Genomic DNA, 19,447 nt, shown 5'->3' on the forward strand with positions numbered 1-19,447 from the left:
TAGGGATGGCAACGTGGCTTTATGCGTGGGAAATCATGTCTCACAAACTTGAAGAAGTAACAAAGAGAATTGATGAGGACAGAGCGGTAGATGTGATCTGTGTGGACTTCAGTAAGGTGTTCAACAAGATTCTCCATGGGAGACTGGTTAGCAAGGTTAGATCTCATGGAATACAGGAAGAACTAGCCATTTGGATACAGAATTGGCTCAAAGGTAGAAGACAGAGGGTGGTAGTGGAGGGTTGTTTTTCAGACTGGAGGCCTGTGACCATTGGAGTGCCACAAGGATTTGGATGTGAGCATAAGAGGTACAGTTAGTAAGTTTGCAGATGACATCAAACTTGGAGGTGTAGTGGACAGCGAAGAAGGTTACCTCAGATTACAATGGGATCTTGATCAGGTGGGCCAATGGGCTGAGAAGTGGCAGATGGAGTTTAATTCAGATAAATGTGAGGTGCTGCATTTTGGGGAAAGCAATTCTTAGCAGGATACACTTAATGGTAAGGTCTAGGGAGTGTTGCTGAACAAAGAGACCTTGGAGTACAGGTTCATAGCTCCTTGAAAGTGGAGTCGCAGGTTGATAGGATAGTGAAGAAAGCGTTTGGTATGCTTTCCTTTATTGGTCAGAGTATTGAGTACAGGAGTTCGGAGGTCATGTTGCAGCTGTACAGGACATTGATGAGGCTACTGTTGGAATATTGCGTGCAATTCTGGTCTCCTTCCTATTGGAAAGATGTTGTGAAATGTGAAGGGGTTCAGAAAAGATTTAGAAGGATGTTGCCAGGTTTGGAGGATTTGAGGTACAGGGAGAGGCTGAACAGGCTAGGGCAGTTTTCCCTGGAGCGTCGGAGGCTGAGGTGTGCCCTTATGGAGGTTTACAAAATCATGAGGGGCATGGATAGGGTAAATAGGCATAGTCTTTATCCTGGGGTGGGGGAGTCCAGAACGAGAGGGCATAGGTTTAGGGTGAGAGGAGAAAGATATAAAAGAGACCTAAGGGGCAACTTTTTCACGCAGACGGTGGTACGTGTATGGAATGAGCTGCCAGAGGAAGTGGTATAGGCTGGTACAATTGCAACATTTGAACAGCATTTGGATGGGTGTATGAATAGGAAGGGTTTGGAGGGATATGGGCCGGCTGCTATCAGATGGGACTAGATTGAGTTGGGATATCTGGTCGGCATGGACAGGTTGGACCGAAGGGTCTGTTTCCATGCTGTACATTTCTATGATTATATGACTTGAGCAGGGATGTCTTGTTGCAATTCTTCAGGGCATTGGTCTGGCCACATCTGGAATGTTGTGTGCTGTTTGGTCTCCTTATCTGAAAAAGGATGTTATGGCTATTGAAGGAGCATAGCAAAGGTTTACCAGACTGATTTTTGGGGTGGCTGGAATGACTCACAGGGAGAGACTGGATTGATTAGGAATAAATTCACTTCGTTTAGAAGATTGAAGGGGAATCTCATAGAAACATATAAAATTCTAACAGGATTAGGAGGGTGGATGCAAGAAGTATGCTCTTGATGACTGGTGTGTATAGAACCTGGAGTCATGGTTGAAGGATAGGGAATAGGACACTGCATGGACTGGTTGGACCAAAGGATCTGTTTCCGTGCTGTATGACTCTGAGGAAAATTTCTTTGCCTAGAGTGTGATAAGCCTGTGGAATTCTCTGCTACAAAGAGACGGTTGAGGCCAAAACATGGAATATTTTCAAGAAGGGGGTAGATTTATTCCTTTGAGCTAAAAGAACTGAAGGGCATGTGGAGAAAATGGAACAGGATACTGAGTTTGATGATCAGCCTGATGATACTGAATGGCATAGCGTGTATGAAGGGTCAAATTGCCTACTCCTGCTCCCATTTTCTACGTTTCTATGTTTATCACCTGTTATGAACCTTACTCGCACAATAAACCTTAGTCTCTTACTAGATGTTTGCCCAACTTGTTCTTTTCTGTAACCAAGTAAGAACCAAGTCTGAAAATGTTTAAGAAACACAAATGCAACAGAACACCTCTTTCTCTCCATCCCTTAATTCTGTATTTCACCTAACTCTGCTACTCAAGTGCAAATTTGCACTAAGTTGGCTATTTTTATTTAGACCCAAAACAAAAGATATACCTTGCTCACTTAATGTGAATCCGGTTTCACTTGACTTTTAATTAAACCCAACTGTACTTTCACTGGTGGTTTTCTTAAAACATTGCCTTAAGACTGACAACTATAGAATGTGAACGGCGATTTCAGTTTAATGGCACTACAAACAAAATTAGATTTGTATGATATCAAAATTTTGACTCTCTTACCCAACAATTGCATACATTCAATCCTAATTCAAAGTAAGTTATTTGTATTGCTAATTTATTAAATAAGTCATTAAATATAGATTGGATATATTTTGTCTCATGACTATTGTTTTACTTTCAATATAGGTTGCACATATTGTTTTTCAGTACATGAAAATGCTACAAAAGCTTGGCCCTCAGGAAAGGTAGTTATTTTTAATAGTGTTGTTTGTTATTGCTGATATAATCCTTCAGAAATATATGACTTCCATTGTGATTTGAAAACTACTGGTGAAATTAAAAGAAATGCTCTGTGTGCAAGTTCCTACTAGTCTTTTCCCATCTTTCTTTAAACTCGTTACCCAAGTTTGTATTTGTTTCCAATTGTTGGCAGCCCATGGATGTCTTCCCCATTTCCCTCTTCAAATGTTGGTTTTGATGAATGCCATTTCTGGATGAACTAATTGCGCAAATAGATGAAAACTGGAATAATATAGTCAGAAATACAGACAGATAACTGCAGGGTGACTAGGGATGGGAACTGAATATTGAGGGGTATTAGAAAGGGCAGAAAAAAAGGAAAAGGCAGAGGAGTTACAAATACTGGATTAAGATTAAATTACCACAGTTGAGAGAAAGGACATTGCCTCTGACAATGTGGAATCTGTCTGGTTAGACTTGAGCAGCACAGAAGGGCAGAAAACATTAGTGGGAGTTGTATATAGATACCTAAACTGTAGGGATGATGTTGGGAATGGCATTAAACAGAAAAACAGAGATGCATGCAATAAATGAACACTTGTAATTATAGGTAACTTTAATCTGCATTATAGATTCAGTAAATCAAATTAGTAGCAATACCATAGAAAAGGAATTCCTGGAGCGTAGGTGGGATAGTTTTCAGGACCAATACATTGAGAAACCAACTAGAGAACAAGCCAGCATAGAGTGGGTATTGTGTAATGAGAATGGAATAATTTGGCAGTCCTGTTGTGAGGAGTGACCACAATATGGTAGAACTTTTTATCACCATGGAGAGTGATATATTTATTTGAGGTTAGAGTCCTGAATCTAAATAGAGGAAATTATGTTGATGCAAGTTCACTATGATAGATTGGGGAAAGGGGCACATTACCTAAACAACTGATGGTTAAACAGGTGAACTACGGCAATTGTTCATTACTGTCTATCATAAAAGTAAAACAGGACAAACCATGGCTTACAAAGAAAATTAGAGATCATATTCAATCCAAAGAAGAGGCACATAAATTTGATTAGATTTCTCCTACAGTGTGGAGACAGGACCTTCGGCCCAACTAGTGGGCGGCACGGTGGCACAGTGGTTAGCACTACTGCCTCACAGCGCCAGAGACCCGGGTTCAATTCCCGCCTCAGGCGACTGACTGTGTGGAGTTTGCACATTCTCCCCGTGTCTGCGTGGGTTTCCTCCGGTTTCCTCCCACAGTCCAAAGATGTGCAGGTCAGGTGAATTGGCCATACTAAATTGCCCGTAGTGTTAGGTAAGGGTAAATGTAGGGGTATGGGTGGGTTTCGCTTCGGCGGGTCGGTGTGGACTTGTTGGGCCGAAGGGCCTGTTTCCACACTGTAATCTAATCTAATCTAGTCCACACCGACCCTCCGAAGAGTAACCCATCCAGATCCATTCCCCCAAACTAATGCATCTAATACTATGGGCAATTTAGCATGGCCAATTCACCTGACCTGCACATCTGTGGACTGCGGGAGGAAACTGGAGCACCCGGAGGAAACTCACGCAGACACAGGGAGAATGTGCGAACTCCACACAGTTGCCTGAGGCTGGAACCGAACCTGGGGCTGTGAGGCAGCAGTGCTAACCACTGAGCCACCGTGCCACCCATAATTGACCAGAAAAAAACCCAATAGATCTGACAAGTGGGAGCAGTTTAGAATTCAGTAAAATTCTTTGGTAGAATTCTTTGGTTAAGAAAATAAATATAGGGTACAAGAATAAGCTTTTAGGGAACATTAAAACTGACTATAAAAGTTTTTGTTAGATAAGTGAAGAGAAAAATTGATAAAGACAAATGGAGGCCTCTTGCAATCAGGAACAGGGCAATTTCTAAAGGAGAACAAAGAAATGACTTAGCAACTAAAGATTTACTTAACTTCTGTGTTCTCTAAGGAGGACACAAATAATATTAGAAATTTTGGAGAATACTGGGTTTAGTGAGAGGCATGAACTGAAGGAATTCTGTGTTAGTAGGTAAATGGTGTTGGGGAAATAGATGGCATTGAAGACCAATGAATCCTGATAAGGCTTGATAATGTATTTCCGAGAGTAATTAAACAGGTAGACCTAGAAATAGTGGATGCATTGGTGGTCATCCTCTAAGATACTATAGGCCCTGGGACAGTTCCTACAGATTGGAGATTAGCAAATGTAAACCTTTTTAAAAGAGGCAGAGAGAAAATTGGGGATTATAGTTCAGTTAGCCTGACATTTGTAGTGGGGCAAATGCTAATGCTAATGGGGCGGTACGGTGGCTCAGTGGTTAGCACTGCTGCCTCACAGCACCAGGGTCCCAGGTTTGATTCCATGGCTCGGGCGACTGTCTGCGTGGAGTTTGCACATTGTCCCCGTGTCTGCGTGGGTTTTCTCCCACAGTCCAAAGATGTGCAGGTCAGGTGAATTGGCCATGCTAAATTGCCCATAGTGTTAGGCGCATTAGTCAGAGGGAAATGGGTCTGGGTGGGATACTCTTCGGAGGGTCGGTGTGGACTGGTTGGGCCAAAGGGCCTGTTTCCACACTGTAGGGAATCTAATCTAATCTAGAGTCTATTATAAAAGATTTAATAGCTGAGCACTTGGAAAACAGTGGCAAGATTGTACGGAGTAAGCATTGATTAATTAAAGGGACATCATGCTTTGCAAGTCGTCTGGAATTCTTTGAGCATATAAATGGTAAGAGTTGATGAGGGGGAGCAGTAGATGAGATTTATTTGGACTTTGGGAAGGCTTTTGACAGTCTTACATAAGAGAGATTAGTATGTAAAATTAAAGCACATGGGATTGGGGGTTAGTGGATTGAAATAGGTAGAAAACTGGTTGGCAGTCAGGAAATGAGAAGAGTAAGAATAAACAGATCTTTTTTCTGAATGGCAGACAGTGACTAGTGGGTTACCACAGTGATCAGCTCGAGGACCCAACTACTCACAATATATATTAATGATTTTTGGACCTGAATGTATTATCTCCAGGTTTGCAGATGAGACAAAGCTGGGTGAGAGAGTGAGCTATGAGAAGGATGCAGACATGCTTCAGAATGTTTTGGATATGCTGAGTGAGTGGGAAAATGCACGGAAGATGCAGTATAATGTGGATAGATGTGAGGTAATCCACTTTGGGAGCAAAAAGAGGCAGGCAGAGTATTATCTGAACAGCTATAAATTGATAGAGGTGGAATGTGCAATGAGACCTAGATGTCCTCATACATCAGTCACTGAAGATAAGCATGCAGGTGCAGCAAGCTGTGTCAAGAAGGTAAATGGCATGTTGGCCTTTACAGTGAGAGGATGAGAGTGCAGGAGCAAGAATGTCTTGCTACCTCTTATACAAGGCCTTGGCGAGGCAACATCTGTAGTATTGTTTTGGAGTTTAGCCTCCTTGTCTGAGGAAGGGTGCTCTTGCTTTAGAGAGAGTGCAATAAAAGTTTACCAGACTGATTCTTGAAATGGCAGGACTAACGTATGAGGAGAGGTTGAATCTGTTAGGATTATAATCCGTGGAATTTAGAAGAATGAGGGGGGATCTCATAGAAACCTTTAAATTCTAACAGGATAAACAGCGGAAGAATATTCCCATTAGGGGAGTTCAGAACCGGGGGGTTCAGTCTAAGGATGCGTAGAAAATCATTTTGGACTGAGAAGATGAAATCTTTTTACCCAGAGAGTAATGAGCCTCTGAAATTCACTACCACAGAAAGCAGTCGAGATCTAAACATTTTATGATTTCAGGAAAGAGTTGGGTGGAGCAATTGGGGCTGAAGGGGCCAAAGGATATGAAGGAAAATCAGGAACAGGCTTTTGAGTTTGATTCCTCCGCCTCCGCCGTATCTGCTCCCAGGAAGACCAGTTCCACACCAGATGGCCTCCTTTAGAGACCGCAATTTCCCTTCCCACGTGGTTAAAGATGCCCTCCAACGCATCTCGTCCACATCCCGCACATCCGCCCTCAGACCCCACCTCTCCAACCGTAACAAGGACAGAACGCCCCTGGTGCTCACCTTCCACCCTACAAACCTCCGCATAAACCAAATCATCTGCCGACATTTCCGCCACCTCCAAAAAGACCCCACCACCAGGGATATATTTCCCTCCCCACCCCTTTCCGCCTTCCGCAAAGACCGTTCCCTCCGTGACTACCTGGTCAGGTCCACGCCCCCCTACGACCCACCCTCCCATCCTGGCACTTTCCCCTGCCACCGCAGGAACTGTAAACCTCTGCCCACACCTCCTCCCTCACCTCTATCCAAGGCCCTAAAGGAGCCTTCCACATCCATCAAAGTTTTACCTGCACATCCACCAATATCATTTATTGTATCCGTTGCTCCCGATGCGGTCTCCTCTACATTGGGGAGACTGGGCGCCTCCTAGCTGAGCGCTTTAGGGAACATCTCCGAGACACCCGCACCAATCAACCAAACCGCCCCGTGGCCCAACATTTCAACTCCCCCTCCCACTCTGCCGAGGACATGGAGGTCCTGGGCCTCCTTCACCGCCGCTCCCTCACCACCAGACGCCTGGAGGAAGAACGCCTCATCTTCCGCCTCGGAACACTTCAACCCGAGGGCATCAATGTGGACTTCAACAGCTTCCTCATTTCCCCTTTTCCCCCCCCCTCATCCTAGTTTCAAACTTCCAGCTCTGCACTGTCCCCTTGACCTGTCTGGACTTGTCCGACCTGCCTAGCTCCTTTTCCACCTATCCACTCCACCCTCTCCTCCCTGACCTATCACCTTCATCTCCTCCCCCACTCACCCATTGTTCTCTATGCTACTCTCTCCCTACCCCCACCCTCCCCTAGCTTATCTCTCCACGCTTCAGACTCTCTGCCTTTATTCCTGATGAAGGGCTTTTGCCCGAAACGTCGATTTCGCTGTTCGTTGGATGCTGCTTGAATTGCTGCTCTTCCAGCACCATTGATCCAGAATTTTGAGTTTGATGATCAGTCACAATCATAATGAGTGGCGCAGCAGGCTCAAAGGGCTGAATAGCCTACTGCTGCTCCTATTTCTATGTTTCAGTGTTAATCATGGAGACAGACAAGTGAATCACAAGATCCCTATAAATGAGGAAACCCACTTACAAAAATAATTCATCTAACCAAAAGAAAATGTTATTTTTCCCAACATCACCATTCCACTTCAGAATTCAGCTATTCCTTAAATAATTTGAGGCTTGTGTTTCAATTAGCCTATTCAGAAATTTGTGGAGCATTGGTCACTGTATTTCTGAAGGAGGAGCTTCCTGCAACAGATCTATATTTGACAATAGTTAATTTGGGCATATTGTAACCATCCCCTAATCTCATAGTTTAATTTGGAGTGAAGTTCTAGGTTTATATTTTCTATGTATTGTGTTCTTTGAGATCCAGTCTGTCACATTCTGATACAAAGTAGCTAAAATTATATACATGCTCAATTTGTACCCCAGACATGGGTGGCATGGTGGCTCAGTGGTTAGCACTGCTGCCTCACAGCACCAGGGACCTGGGTTTGATTTCAGCCTTGGGCGACTGTGTGGAGATTGCACGTTTTCCCCATGTCTGCGTGGGTTTCTCTGGGTGCTCCAGTTTCCTCCCACAGTTCAAAGCTGTGCAGGTTAGGTGGATTGGCTCATAGCGTCCAGGGATGTGTAAATTGGGTGGATTAGCAATGGGGAATGCAGGGTTACAGGGGTTACGTAGGAGGGTGGGTCTGGGTAGGATGCTCTTCAGAGGGTCAGTCGGCTGAATGGCCTGCTTCCACACTGTAGGGATTCTATGAAATTGACATGTGCTTTTTAACACGAGGGTAGTAATTAAGAATGAGAACTATGACTCTTTTATCACTTCTCTTGTACAGGTTTTTTATGACCATATTAATTGTAATAGTTCATTATACTGCAGAAAATACGGAGATATGGCATTGAGGGTGAGTTGGAGGTTTGGATTAGGAATTGGCTGGATGGAAGAAGACAGAGGGTAGTAGTTGATGGCAAAGTTTCTTCATGGAGTGCCGTCACTAGCGGTGTTCCGCAAGGATCTGTTTTGGGACCATTGCTGTTTGTCATTTTTATAAATGACCTGGAAGAGGGGTTAGAAGGTTGGGTGAGCAAGTTTGCGGATGATACGAAAGTCGGAGGAGTTGTTGACAGTGAGGAAGCATGTGGCAGGTTACAGCAGGATATAGAGAAGCTGCAGAGCTGGGCAGAAAGGTGGCAGATGGAATTCAATGTAGCTAAGTGCGAGGTGATTCACTTTGGGAAGAATAACAAAAAGATGGGGTACTGGGCTAATGGTCGGATACTTGGTAGTGTGGATGAGCAGAGGGATCTTGGTGTCCATGTACACAGATCTCTGAAAGTTGCCACCCAGGTAAATAGTGCGGTGAGGAAGACATATGGCGTACTGGCTTTTATTGGTAGAGGAATTGAGTTCCGGAGTCCTGAGGTCATGATGCAGTTGTATAAGACTCTGGTACGGCCGCATCTGGAATATTGTGTGCAGTTTTGGTCGCCATACTATAGGAAGGATGTGGAGGCATTGGAACGGGTGCAGAGGAGGTTTACCAGGATGTTGCCTGGTATGGAAGGAAAATCGTATGAGGAAAGACTGAGGCACTTGGGGCTGTTTTCACTAGAGAAAAGAAGGTTTAGGGGTGACTTGATTGAGGTGTACAAGATGATTAGGGGGTTAGATAGGGTCGACAGTATGAACCTTTTCCCGCGTATTGAGTCGGGTATTACAAGGGGGCATAGCTTTAAATTAAGGGGGGGTAGATATAGGACTGATGTTAGGGGTAGGTTCTTCACTCAGCGAGTCGTTAGTTCATGGAATGCCCTGCCAGTAACAGTGGTGGACTCTCCCTCTTTATGGGCATTTAAGAGGGCATTGGATAGGTATATGGAGGATAGTGGGTTAGTGTAGTTTAGGTGGGCTTGGATCGGCGCAACATCGAGGGCCCAAGGGCCTGTACTGCGCTGTATTCTTCTATGTTCTATGTTCTATGTTCTATTATAGACAGGAGATTGATCCTTAACACCGCAACAATGTTGCTTAGTATTTGTAGGAACTGTCTATACTAAGCATTAGTGTTGCTTTATTTTCTGTTCTAAGGAAGTAATAAATAAATCCATTCATACATAATGGTGTAAGTAACTTAGCTACTTCATTTCCCCTAGAATTTATTGTGAGATCCAGAAAATTGAAGAAAATGAATTCCATTACCAGGAGCAGGTATATTGTACCATTTCTCTTTCCCTTTCTTCTTTTCTCCATTTTTTAAAAAGCTAATTATTTAGCAAGGAACTAAAATAAATTATTGTTCTTTTTCTTTTTGGTGCTTTTTCCTTAGACTGATCCCATTGATTTTGTAGAAAATGTTTGTGAAAATATGCAGCTTTTCAGGAAAGAAGATTTCCTCACAGGAGATCAGTTAATGTTTGAGTACAACCCAGAGGTAAATGTTATAGAGTAAATTGTTTCATATAATTGATACAATATGTATATAGGAATTTGTTTACTATTAAGTGAATTTGCCTCCATAGTTATTGCTTTATATGTCTCAGTTTTACTTAGTTTAAGCATATCTTCTCTATACTGCTTCTATCAAACTGCTGGGAAATATGCCTTGAATTCAGGATTGCTGTGCTATGGGTGAGGCATTTTTTCCCAACCTCCCAAGCAACAATAATTTCAGGAACATTACAAATAGTTTTCAAATGAATTCTAATATTTATACTTCTGTAGAGCAACAATTTTCAAGTCCTCTTATAGATTTGTTCAGAAAGATATTTTTGCTGCTGCTAACTTTTTCTTGAGAACAGAGGTCTTAGAGGATGTGGGGTTGCCATCAAACAAAATATTTCTCTGGTTTATTTGGCTTCAATCCATTGACACACCAGTTAAGTGAAAGTTATTACATTATAGAGGTTGTTTGATTTTGCTTTGGATCGTCCTCCAATGAATACCTTGATGCAACTTTGTGCTTTTAATTGCAGTTTGTACTTGAGAATCTATTTTTGGAGTCTGCACTCAAAAGCAGTATGAACAGTATTTGACTGTTCACAATTGTTCTGGGGTTATTAGCTAATTAGTGTGAAGCAGGAGCTTGGGATATTTCCATTTAAAAGAAGTCTGTTGAATACTTGGAAAGGCTCAGTAGGTCTGGCAGCATCTGTGGAGAGAAATCAGGACTTAATAGTTCTGAGGAAGGGTCACTGAACCTGAAATGTTAACTCTGATTTCTGTCCACAGAAACTGCCAGACCTGCTGAGCCTTTCCAGCAAATTCTGTTTTTTTTCTGATTTCCATCATCTGCAATTATTTCATTGTTTATTTTTTCCATTGAATATTTCTTCCTTTTTTTTGTTCTGAGCAACATAGAAGTAGCTAGTCTTTGTTGTTTTCCAACGGCTGTACAGCCACGATTTGCAACTGTGTGGATTTCGGGGTGTCACATCTTTGTTTTGTCATTGGATGGCATAGGATATTGGTCCTCCAAAGCACAGACTGCTATTCTGAACCTTTCAGGCATTAAAGAAATGTTGAATGAATTGGTCAATTTTGTTTTAGAATGATGTTTAATGGTTTGTATACATAAATTTACAGGGTATTGATGTTCTAATATGATTTAAAATTTCAGTTAAACGTACGGAATACACAAACTACAATTTTTATATTTGTTTTTTAATGAATAATTGAATATTGGAAAGAGGCACTGAAATGTCTTGTACGTCTTGGAATATCCCAGAGCACTTCAGATAGTTCAAATGCTTTAATATTGCTATGTAGGTGAGTTATCACTTCAAATGCAAAGTAGATTTTCTCTGTTTATTTTTGTTGACAGGTCATTGCTGCTGCATGTTCCCTTCTCACTCCACAGAGAGCAAATCTGATTCTTCTTTCCCCCAACCACAAAGAAAAGTGTACGCTAAAAGAGCGTTGGTTTGGCACTTTATATGATGTTGAAGGTAAAGTGACCTGTGTCTGAGCAAGAAATCTGTGCTTTTAGAGGGTATGGACATGAAGGGAATAGACAGGCTTCTTTTTTTTTATGGAGTTGATGACATTGGATTTGAACAAATGTAGACTTGAGATGTGAAGGTGTTATGCAGAGCAATCCATTTGGAATAGTGTTTTCAAATTTAGTTTTTAATTGTGTGTATTTTTTCATAAGATCACATGATAGTTGCAAGTGGAGAAGGCCATTGAGTTGAAGTCTTGCATTACAGTATCCCTTTGATCCAGTTTATGTAGGTCATTTTATATAGTTCTTCATGCCCTGAGTGTAGTTGTGTAAATGATTTAGCATACATGAAATGTTATGAACATGTCACCTGCCAGTTTGGGTTTATGCTTGACTTGAGACTAGATATTTTCAATATTATGTCAAATTACTGATAAATTGTATTATATCTATGGGTGAGAAAACTTGTCAATACTTTAACACATTCAAAGTACCAATTTATATAATGTCAATTTGTTTTGAAATAGTCTTCAATGGTTTTCATTCTCTGTGATTTCTTGCACATTGCTTCTTTTATCCATTTCATCATAGATGAACATGTCTATCCCTTCTTTAAGAAGAGGTAAAGAAATCATAATTTTTTCAGGCAGTCTATTACTTAACAGGACTTTTTTTCTTTCATCTGATGCTGACAGACATTGACAAGTATTGGGCTGATTTATGGGCAGGTGACTTTCCATTAAATAGTGCTCTTCATCTACCAAGAGAAAACAAGTATATAGGTGAGCCATTTTTAAAGTTTGTATTTTGCTTTACAGCTAAATAAAATCACAATAGGATCTTTGGGAAAAAAAATAACTACAGAAGTTTATTAAGGATAATTTAATTAATTCATTTTTAAAATCAATAATAAAATTAATGGTGCCTCTTTTTTTTTTCTCAGCAACTGATTTTGCACTGAAGAAATCTGATCGTACAGATACCCTGTACCCAGTGAAAATTTTGGATAACAAAAATGGTCGCCTGTGGTACAAAAAAGATACCAAGTTTCAAATTCCTAAAGGTAAGTTACCTGATTTCTTCTTTTTACCTTAGTTGCAGTAAGTGAAAGGGGCAGTAGCAGTTCATGCATTTCTACAATTCTAAAAAACTGATGACTTTCCTGTAGCAAGTGATCATTACTGATCTGTAGGAATGTAATACTTAGGAGGATTAGGCCATTCAGTCCGTTGAGTCTGTTTCACAATTCAATAAGGTAATGCCTGATATGGTTGTATTCTTAATCCATTTCCAGTCTCCTCTCATAACTCTAGATTCCCATAAAATTGATCTGACTCTGCCTTGAGTAAATTAAATGATACAGCCTCCACTAGTTTCTAGAGAAAAAAAAGTCCACTGACTAACAGTCCTCTGAGAGAAGAAAGGATTCTCCTCATCTCCCTGGAAGAGAAACCCGTTATATTTAAACTGTCTCCTAGTTTTATTCTCCGTAAAAGAAAATATCCCTCCAGTATTCACCCTCTTGGGTCTTAGGATCTTTTATGTACCAGTAAGATCAATCTGAACTGGCCGAGCCTGTCCAGCTTTCGTTCAGAGGATAACCACCTCATCGAAGGAATGATTTGTGTGAACCTTCTCTAAACTGCTCTTAAAGTAATTATATCATTTTTAGAAATAAGGAGACCAAAATTATGCACTATATTCTATATGCGGCCTCACTAAGGATCCATACAGTTGCAGTGAAACCTCCCTACTTGTATATTCCATTTTCCTTGTAATAAATAGCAACAATCCATTTGCATACCTAGGAACTTGCTGTATCTGCATACTGTGATGTAAACTGTGGGATTTGTATGTATAATATTTGGAGTGATTTTGGGTCTGGTGTATGAATTAGTAACTGGTGGGTTATCTTTGTTTCTTAGCTTAATAGAAAACATTTAAGTATTTCTGTAACCATGGCAATTTCTGTTAAAAAGAGTTTTTGAAGCCTGGCCCCAGAGTGAATGGATTTGTGCGCAAATGGAGTTTTATTTATTTTAAATCATTTGTGAATCAGAATGGTAAATAATTGGGCCTCAGAGGTTTGTTAGAGAGTTTTAGAATTTTTTAAAAATGTAATGGAAATACCCATAACTGAGACTTTTAGTTACAGCTTCATCTTTGGATAGTGTTGTTGGTAAAGTCTTGCAACAGGATGACTGTTTAGAATGTTGCTCCTGAGAATGCAGTGATAGGTTTAGTGAATTAGACCACCTTGAAATGAAACATTTAATCCCATATCAGAGATGTCAGGATAAAATCCCGGAAGTGATTATTAAAGTGAGCATCTTGACAACAAGATGTTTGGTAGTTCTACTTTGTAGTCGTAAATGACGTAAATTACCAAGGTGTGGATACAGGGATTTGAGTTTATTATGCGTGGTACTTTTGGAACTGTTCCAGGAAAGATGTTTTGGGTGCTGTACAAAAGTTGCTTTCTTTCTTTCTTTCCATTTTATAAAGAAGTGTTTTGGCATTAATATGTTTATACTTTTATCATGTTCAGAACCATTTGAATTTGTATGATAAGATCATTCAGATTATTCTATTTTATATACATTCATTTTGTAATAAACTTCAGTTTGTAGTTAAAGCAGGATCTACAGCATTGTGTGCTTATGGGGGTTCAGCAAGATACCACTTTGTTAAAACTAATGTAAATAGAATTATGATCTATCAAGTTTGGACCCTGTCTGTGATCTTATGATTATGACTATGACTCTATACTTGTCTGGTAATAAATCAGCTAGGATCATAATAGTACTCACTTTTTATGATTTATGTACCAGCACACCAGATTTCTCTATACCTCAGAGTGTTCAGGTACTTTTTTCATCGTTACAAAGTGGACAAGTTCACATTTTCCCACTTGTAGCCCATCTGCCACTTTTTTTCACAGTCTCCTGGTCCATTTCCCTTTGTATATTTACTTCTATTTGTTACTTACTTTCCCTCTTATCTTGGTGTTATCAGCAGATTTATTATCAGACATTTGGCTCCTGTGCCCATGTGAGTGATATGGATTGTAAATCATTAGGGCTCCAACACTGATCCATGTGGCACTTTACTAGTTGCGGCATGCCATCCTGAAGTGACCAGTGTATCCCTACTCCTTCCCATTTGTTAGCAAATCCATTATCCATTCTAGTATTTTATCCCCCGCACCAGCATGTAGGAACCCTGATATGGCACTTTATTTTTGTCTTTTGGAAAACCCAGTGCATCACAGCAACTGGTTCTCTTTTAGCCTTCTTGCATGTTACTTTCTCAAAAAATCTAAGTGAGTTAACTTTCCTTTCTCAAACTCATGTTGATCTTTATGATTTTTCTGAGTGTTCTGCTAGAACGTCCTTAGGTTCTAGCAATTTCCCTTTGATAGATAATAGACTTAATAGCCTATAGCTTCCTGCAATCTATTGCCTTCCTGAGTTGAATGAAGGTATTACATTGGTTATTTTTGATGAGGAGGTGCCGGTGTTGGACTGGGGTGGACAAAGTTAAAAATCATACAATACGATGTTATAGTCCAACAGATTGTATTTGAAAGTACTAGCTTTTGGAGCTCTGCTCCTTTGTTAGGTAGCTGACAAAGGAACAATGCTCCGAAAGCTTCTACTTTTGAATAAACCTGTTGGACTATAACCTGGTAATGTGTGATTTTTAACTTTATTGACTATTTTCCAATCCACTGGGGACTCTTCCAGAATATAAAATTTTTGGAAGATGTTACCAATGCATTTTTCATCTCAGAAGCCACTTAAGACTCTAAGATATAAACTATCTGGTCTTGGGGATTTGTCAGCCTTTAGGTCTGATGATTTTCTCGCTTTCTTTTGTAATGGAAATTGTTTTAAGGTCCTTCCTGTCATTCAGCTGATGATTTTCAAGTATTTTTGGGATTCGTCTTTCGAATTCGTCTACACTGAAGGCACACAATACCTGTTCAACACCTGTGCTGTTTCAGGTCTCCAGAGGGCCAGTGCTAGTTTAAATTACACTTTTCCAACTTGTATATGTCAATTTTTTTTATGCCTATTATGCCACCCAACGGTGGAGTTCACAGAAAGCTCAGCCTTTTAAAGCACTAGTTCATTTTCTCACATACTTCATTGTCAACTCATAGAATATAGAACATTACAGCGCAGTACAGGCCCTTCGGCTCTCGATATTGCGCCAACCTGTCATACCAATCTGAAGCCCATCTAATCTACACTATTTCACGTACGTCCATATGCTTGTCCTTTGATGACTTAAATGCACTTAAAGCTGGCTAATCACTACCGTCTACTACTCCTTTTACTTATTCTTTAGTCTTTATTTTTGCTGGTTTGTAAAATCTGACCAACCCACTCACTGAAGAAAACAGATTTATAGAGTTTCCTTCCTGTCTAATACAATCCCTAACCGACTTATTTAGTCGGAGTTGATGCTTGTTGAAGAATCTTTCTTTCTTATAGGGATTATTCATTGAAGGGTCTTATTAAATATCCTTAAAAACCTTTTACTACGTTGATACTGTTTTATCTGTTGACTTAGCTCCCACTTTAGCTAGCTCTGCCTTCATATGTTTGTAATTCCTTTAGGGTTTTAAAACACTGTTTTGAGACCCACACTTCTCCCCTTTTTAAACTAAATGTAATATTCTGTCATGTTATGATCATTGTCAGTAGAGGCTCCTTTACTTTGAGGTTATTGATTTATCCAATTTCATTGCTTATTATCTGGTCTAGAAAAGCTTTCTACCCTTAGGGATAGCATTGTGGCTCAGTAGTTAGCACTGCTGCCTCACAGTGCCGGGGACCCAGATTTGATTCCACCCTCAGGTGACTGTCTCTGTCTCTGTGTGGAGTTTTCACAATCCCCCTGAGTCTGTGTGGGTTTCCTCCAGGTGCTCCAGTTTCTTTCCGCAGTCCAAAGATGTGCAGGTTAGATGGATTGGCCATGCCAAATTTCCCATTGTGTCCAGGCATATATAGGCTAGGTGGAGTAACCCTGGGAAATGCAGAGTTACAGGGAATGGAGTAGGTTGGAGGGATGCTATTCAGAGTGTCACTGTGGACTTGATGGGCTAAATGGCTTGCTTTGTCACTGTAGGGATTTTATGGTTGACTCTAGAACATACTGCTCAGGAAATTGCCCCAACTACATTTCATAAGCGCATTTACTAGGCTACCTTTGCTATTCTGATTCATCTAGTCTACCATGATTATTGCTATACCTTTTCCTGTATGCACTGTCCCATGTAATTGTATAAACGTCACCCCCAATGACCTGTTATCTTTTAATTCACTGCAACATTTTGATGTGCATTGTGCGTGAATGGTGAAAGTGGTAGCTGAACTGGCACTCAACTGGGCTGCTTTGTCCTGAATGATGGGGAAAATGACGACTGCAGATGCTGGAGGTCAGAGTCTAGCATGGTGCTGAAAAAGTACAGCAAGTCAGGTAACATCCGGGGAGCAGGAGAATCGGCGTTTCGGGCATGAGCTCTTCATCAGGAATGAGGCTTGTGAGCCGGGGGCTGAGAGATAAATGTGAGGGGGTTGTGGCTAGGGGGTGCTGTCCTGAATGATATCAAGCATCTTGAGTGTTTTATGAACTGCATTCATCTAGACTAGTGGAGCGTATTATCATTCTCCAGACTTGTGCCTTGTAGATGGTGGACATCTTGGGAGATGGGATGAGTTACTTGCTGAAGACTTTCCAATCTCTGATCTGTTCTTGTAGCCACAATGTTTATATAGCTGGCCCAGATTCATTTCAGGTTAATGATAGCCCACAGAATATTGATGGTGGTGGCTTCTACATCTTGCCCTTCATGACGTCTCATTACTGTATTACTGACATCCTTAATTAATAGAGCCATCATATTACGTTTTCCTAGTTTGTTTTTGGAATGTCAGGTACTTTTCAATGTTCAGGTTCCATATTTGATCACCCATTCCTGTGATGGCTAAAATCATATCTATTTATTTCTATCTGCTAACTGTTGATTTTGTGATGCTGCAAGCATTCAGAACAGAGCCTTTAACTTTGCCTTTTTATACTTTCTGCAATCTTTGGTCTGATCTACTAATGCATTCAAAGTTCGTACACTGGCTCTTTCTGTCACACTGTAGTTATCATTAGCCAAATCGCTACCCTGCTCTATTTTCTTGTTCTTTCCTGTGATCTATCACATCACTTCTCACATGTTCAGTTCCAACCCTACTCTACAGATTAAAGCCTCTCTTCACATCCTAACACTGGCCCCAGCACAGTTCAGGTGAAGACTATCCCAGCAGTTCAGCTCTTGCTTTGTCCAGTTCATGTCAATGTGTCATAAATTGAAACTGTTTTCCGTACTAACGTTTGAGCCATTCAGTCATCTCTTTATTTACCCAATGCCAATTTGCTTATGCTTCAGGTAATAATCTAGAGATTAATATCTTTTAGATTCTCCTTGAGAATTTAGACCCTGGCATGCTTGTATACTCCAACCAGAACTTCTTTCCTAGTCCTACTTATATTGTTAGCACTCTTGTCCACCATAACAAGCAGATCTTCCCCCTTGCCTTGGAGGTTACTCTGCAGCCCGACAGATGACCTTAAACCTGGCATCAGGCTCGTAAGCTCATTAAAGGCATCACAGCCAAGCCTGATACAACTATTTGAAATCCAAATCTGAACTCCATGGGCAGTGTCTGCTGGATCAGAAGGAGAAATACAATTAAGTTTTGCTCCTTAACTAAAAGACATTGAGGTCAGTTCTTTTGTTGCTACTTACTATAAATGTCAGGTCCATTTACTTCTCTGTAATTCTAGAGCACAATATTATTATTGATCTCACTCATTGATTTTTGTGCCATTATATTTTATTGAAGAAGCAATTTGCTCTCCTCTTTTGCTTTTTTTTGATGAATGGTTGTTTTATTTCATTCTGCATTCCTTCCTGAGCAGATGGCTTTTGGTTTTTCTCACTGTTTTCACTAATTTGATGGTAACTTTCATGAGCATGTTTCTTGCATCCTAAAGTTTGTGTTCTTCCTGCCTCTGTAGAGCATATATCAACATGCTTTACCCCTTTGAAAAATTGTTACTCTGTGAAGTTCAGTATGGTGGAATTAATAGTGACATGTTTAAAAAATAACTTGGTAAATGTGTAATAATGGTGAAAATTATGTATTATGCTGTAATTTTATGTATTTATTTCTATTCAAATAATCTAGTATAATTATGGATATTACTTTTACAGTAGATCTTTATGGTTTTTAATGTGCATGTACGTAAATATTTTCAGCTAATTATATTGGCTTTTTATGATATTCACATACATTTTTACTTTACAGGTTATATCCGATTCCACTTGATATCGCCTCACATTCATAAAAGCCCAGAGAAGTAAGCATCTATTTATATAACAACCAAATAAATCATCTTAGATGTATCACACATTTGTTAAGCTGAGGCTAAGAATGACTATTTTCAGTAAATTAATTAACTGATATCACAGCTAAATATTTGCAGTTCTTAGTTTTTCCCAGATTACTTTCTGCTGCTAACTCTGCAATTCTTTATCTGGCACTGGGAACCATATTATGGCTGACCAGCAAACTGTCCAGCTCTTGTTGCTTGTCATTAGTTATGCAGGAATTTACCAATTTGACAAACACTTGTTTGGTGCAGCTTCATATGTATTAATTAAAGTACAAAAGACTGACATATGTTTGTGATAATATTTTACCAGCGGTACAACAATAAAAAAAGGAACAATATTTTTCTAGTGCTCAACAATATTGTGGAGATGAAATTAATATCCTTTTGGTATTTGTCTACCACCTTAATTGCCAGCAATTTGGGGAATGTTAAGGGAAGTGTCTCTTAAGTTAATATTGCTCAGAGCAATGTTCAGGCTTTGGTGTGAAGTCA

General features: G+C 40.3%; 1 protein-coding gene across 2 annotated transcripts in view; it reads left to right on the forward strand.

Moving 5' to 3' along the window:
* LOC122554338 (nardilysin-like) overlaps positions 1–19,447 on the forward strand; it is a 115,256-nt gene that overhangs the window by 54,172 nt on the left and 41,637 nt on the right. For both annotated transcript variants that reach the window (XM_043699204.2, XM_043699203.2), the window contains exons 13-19: positions 2,436–2,494; positions 9,711–9,765; positions 9,884–9,988; positions 11,378–11,501; positions 12,193–12,279; positions 12,441–12,560; positions 18,868–18,919. In XM_043699204.2, coding sequence (XP_043555139.1) covers positions 2,436–2,494; positions 9,711–9,765; positions 9,884–9,988; positions 11,378–11,501; positions 12,193–12,279; positions 12,441–12,560; positions 18,868–18,919 — 602 coding nt within the window. The remainder of the gene's footprint in view (positions 1–2,435; positions 2,495–9,710; positions 9,766–9,883; positions 9,989–11,377; positions 11,502–12,192; positions 12,280–12,440; positions 12,561–18,867; positions 18,920–19,447) is intronic.

Source organism: Chiloscyllium plagiosum, unplaced genomic scaffold (assembly GCF_037043375.1).
Source record: "Chiloscyllium plagiosum isolate Xiang-an unplaced genomic scaffold, Cpla_swu_hap1 HiC_scaffold_9, whole genome shotgun sequence".
NCBI lineage: Eukaryota > Metazoa > Chordata > Chondrichthyes > Orectolobiformes > Hemiscylliidae > Chiloscyllium > Chiloscyllium plagiosum.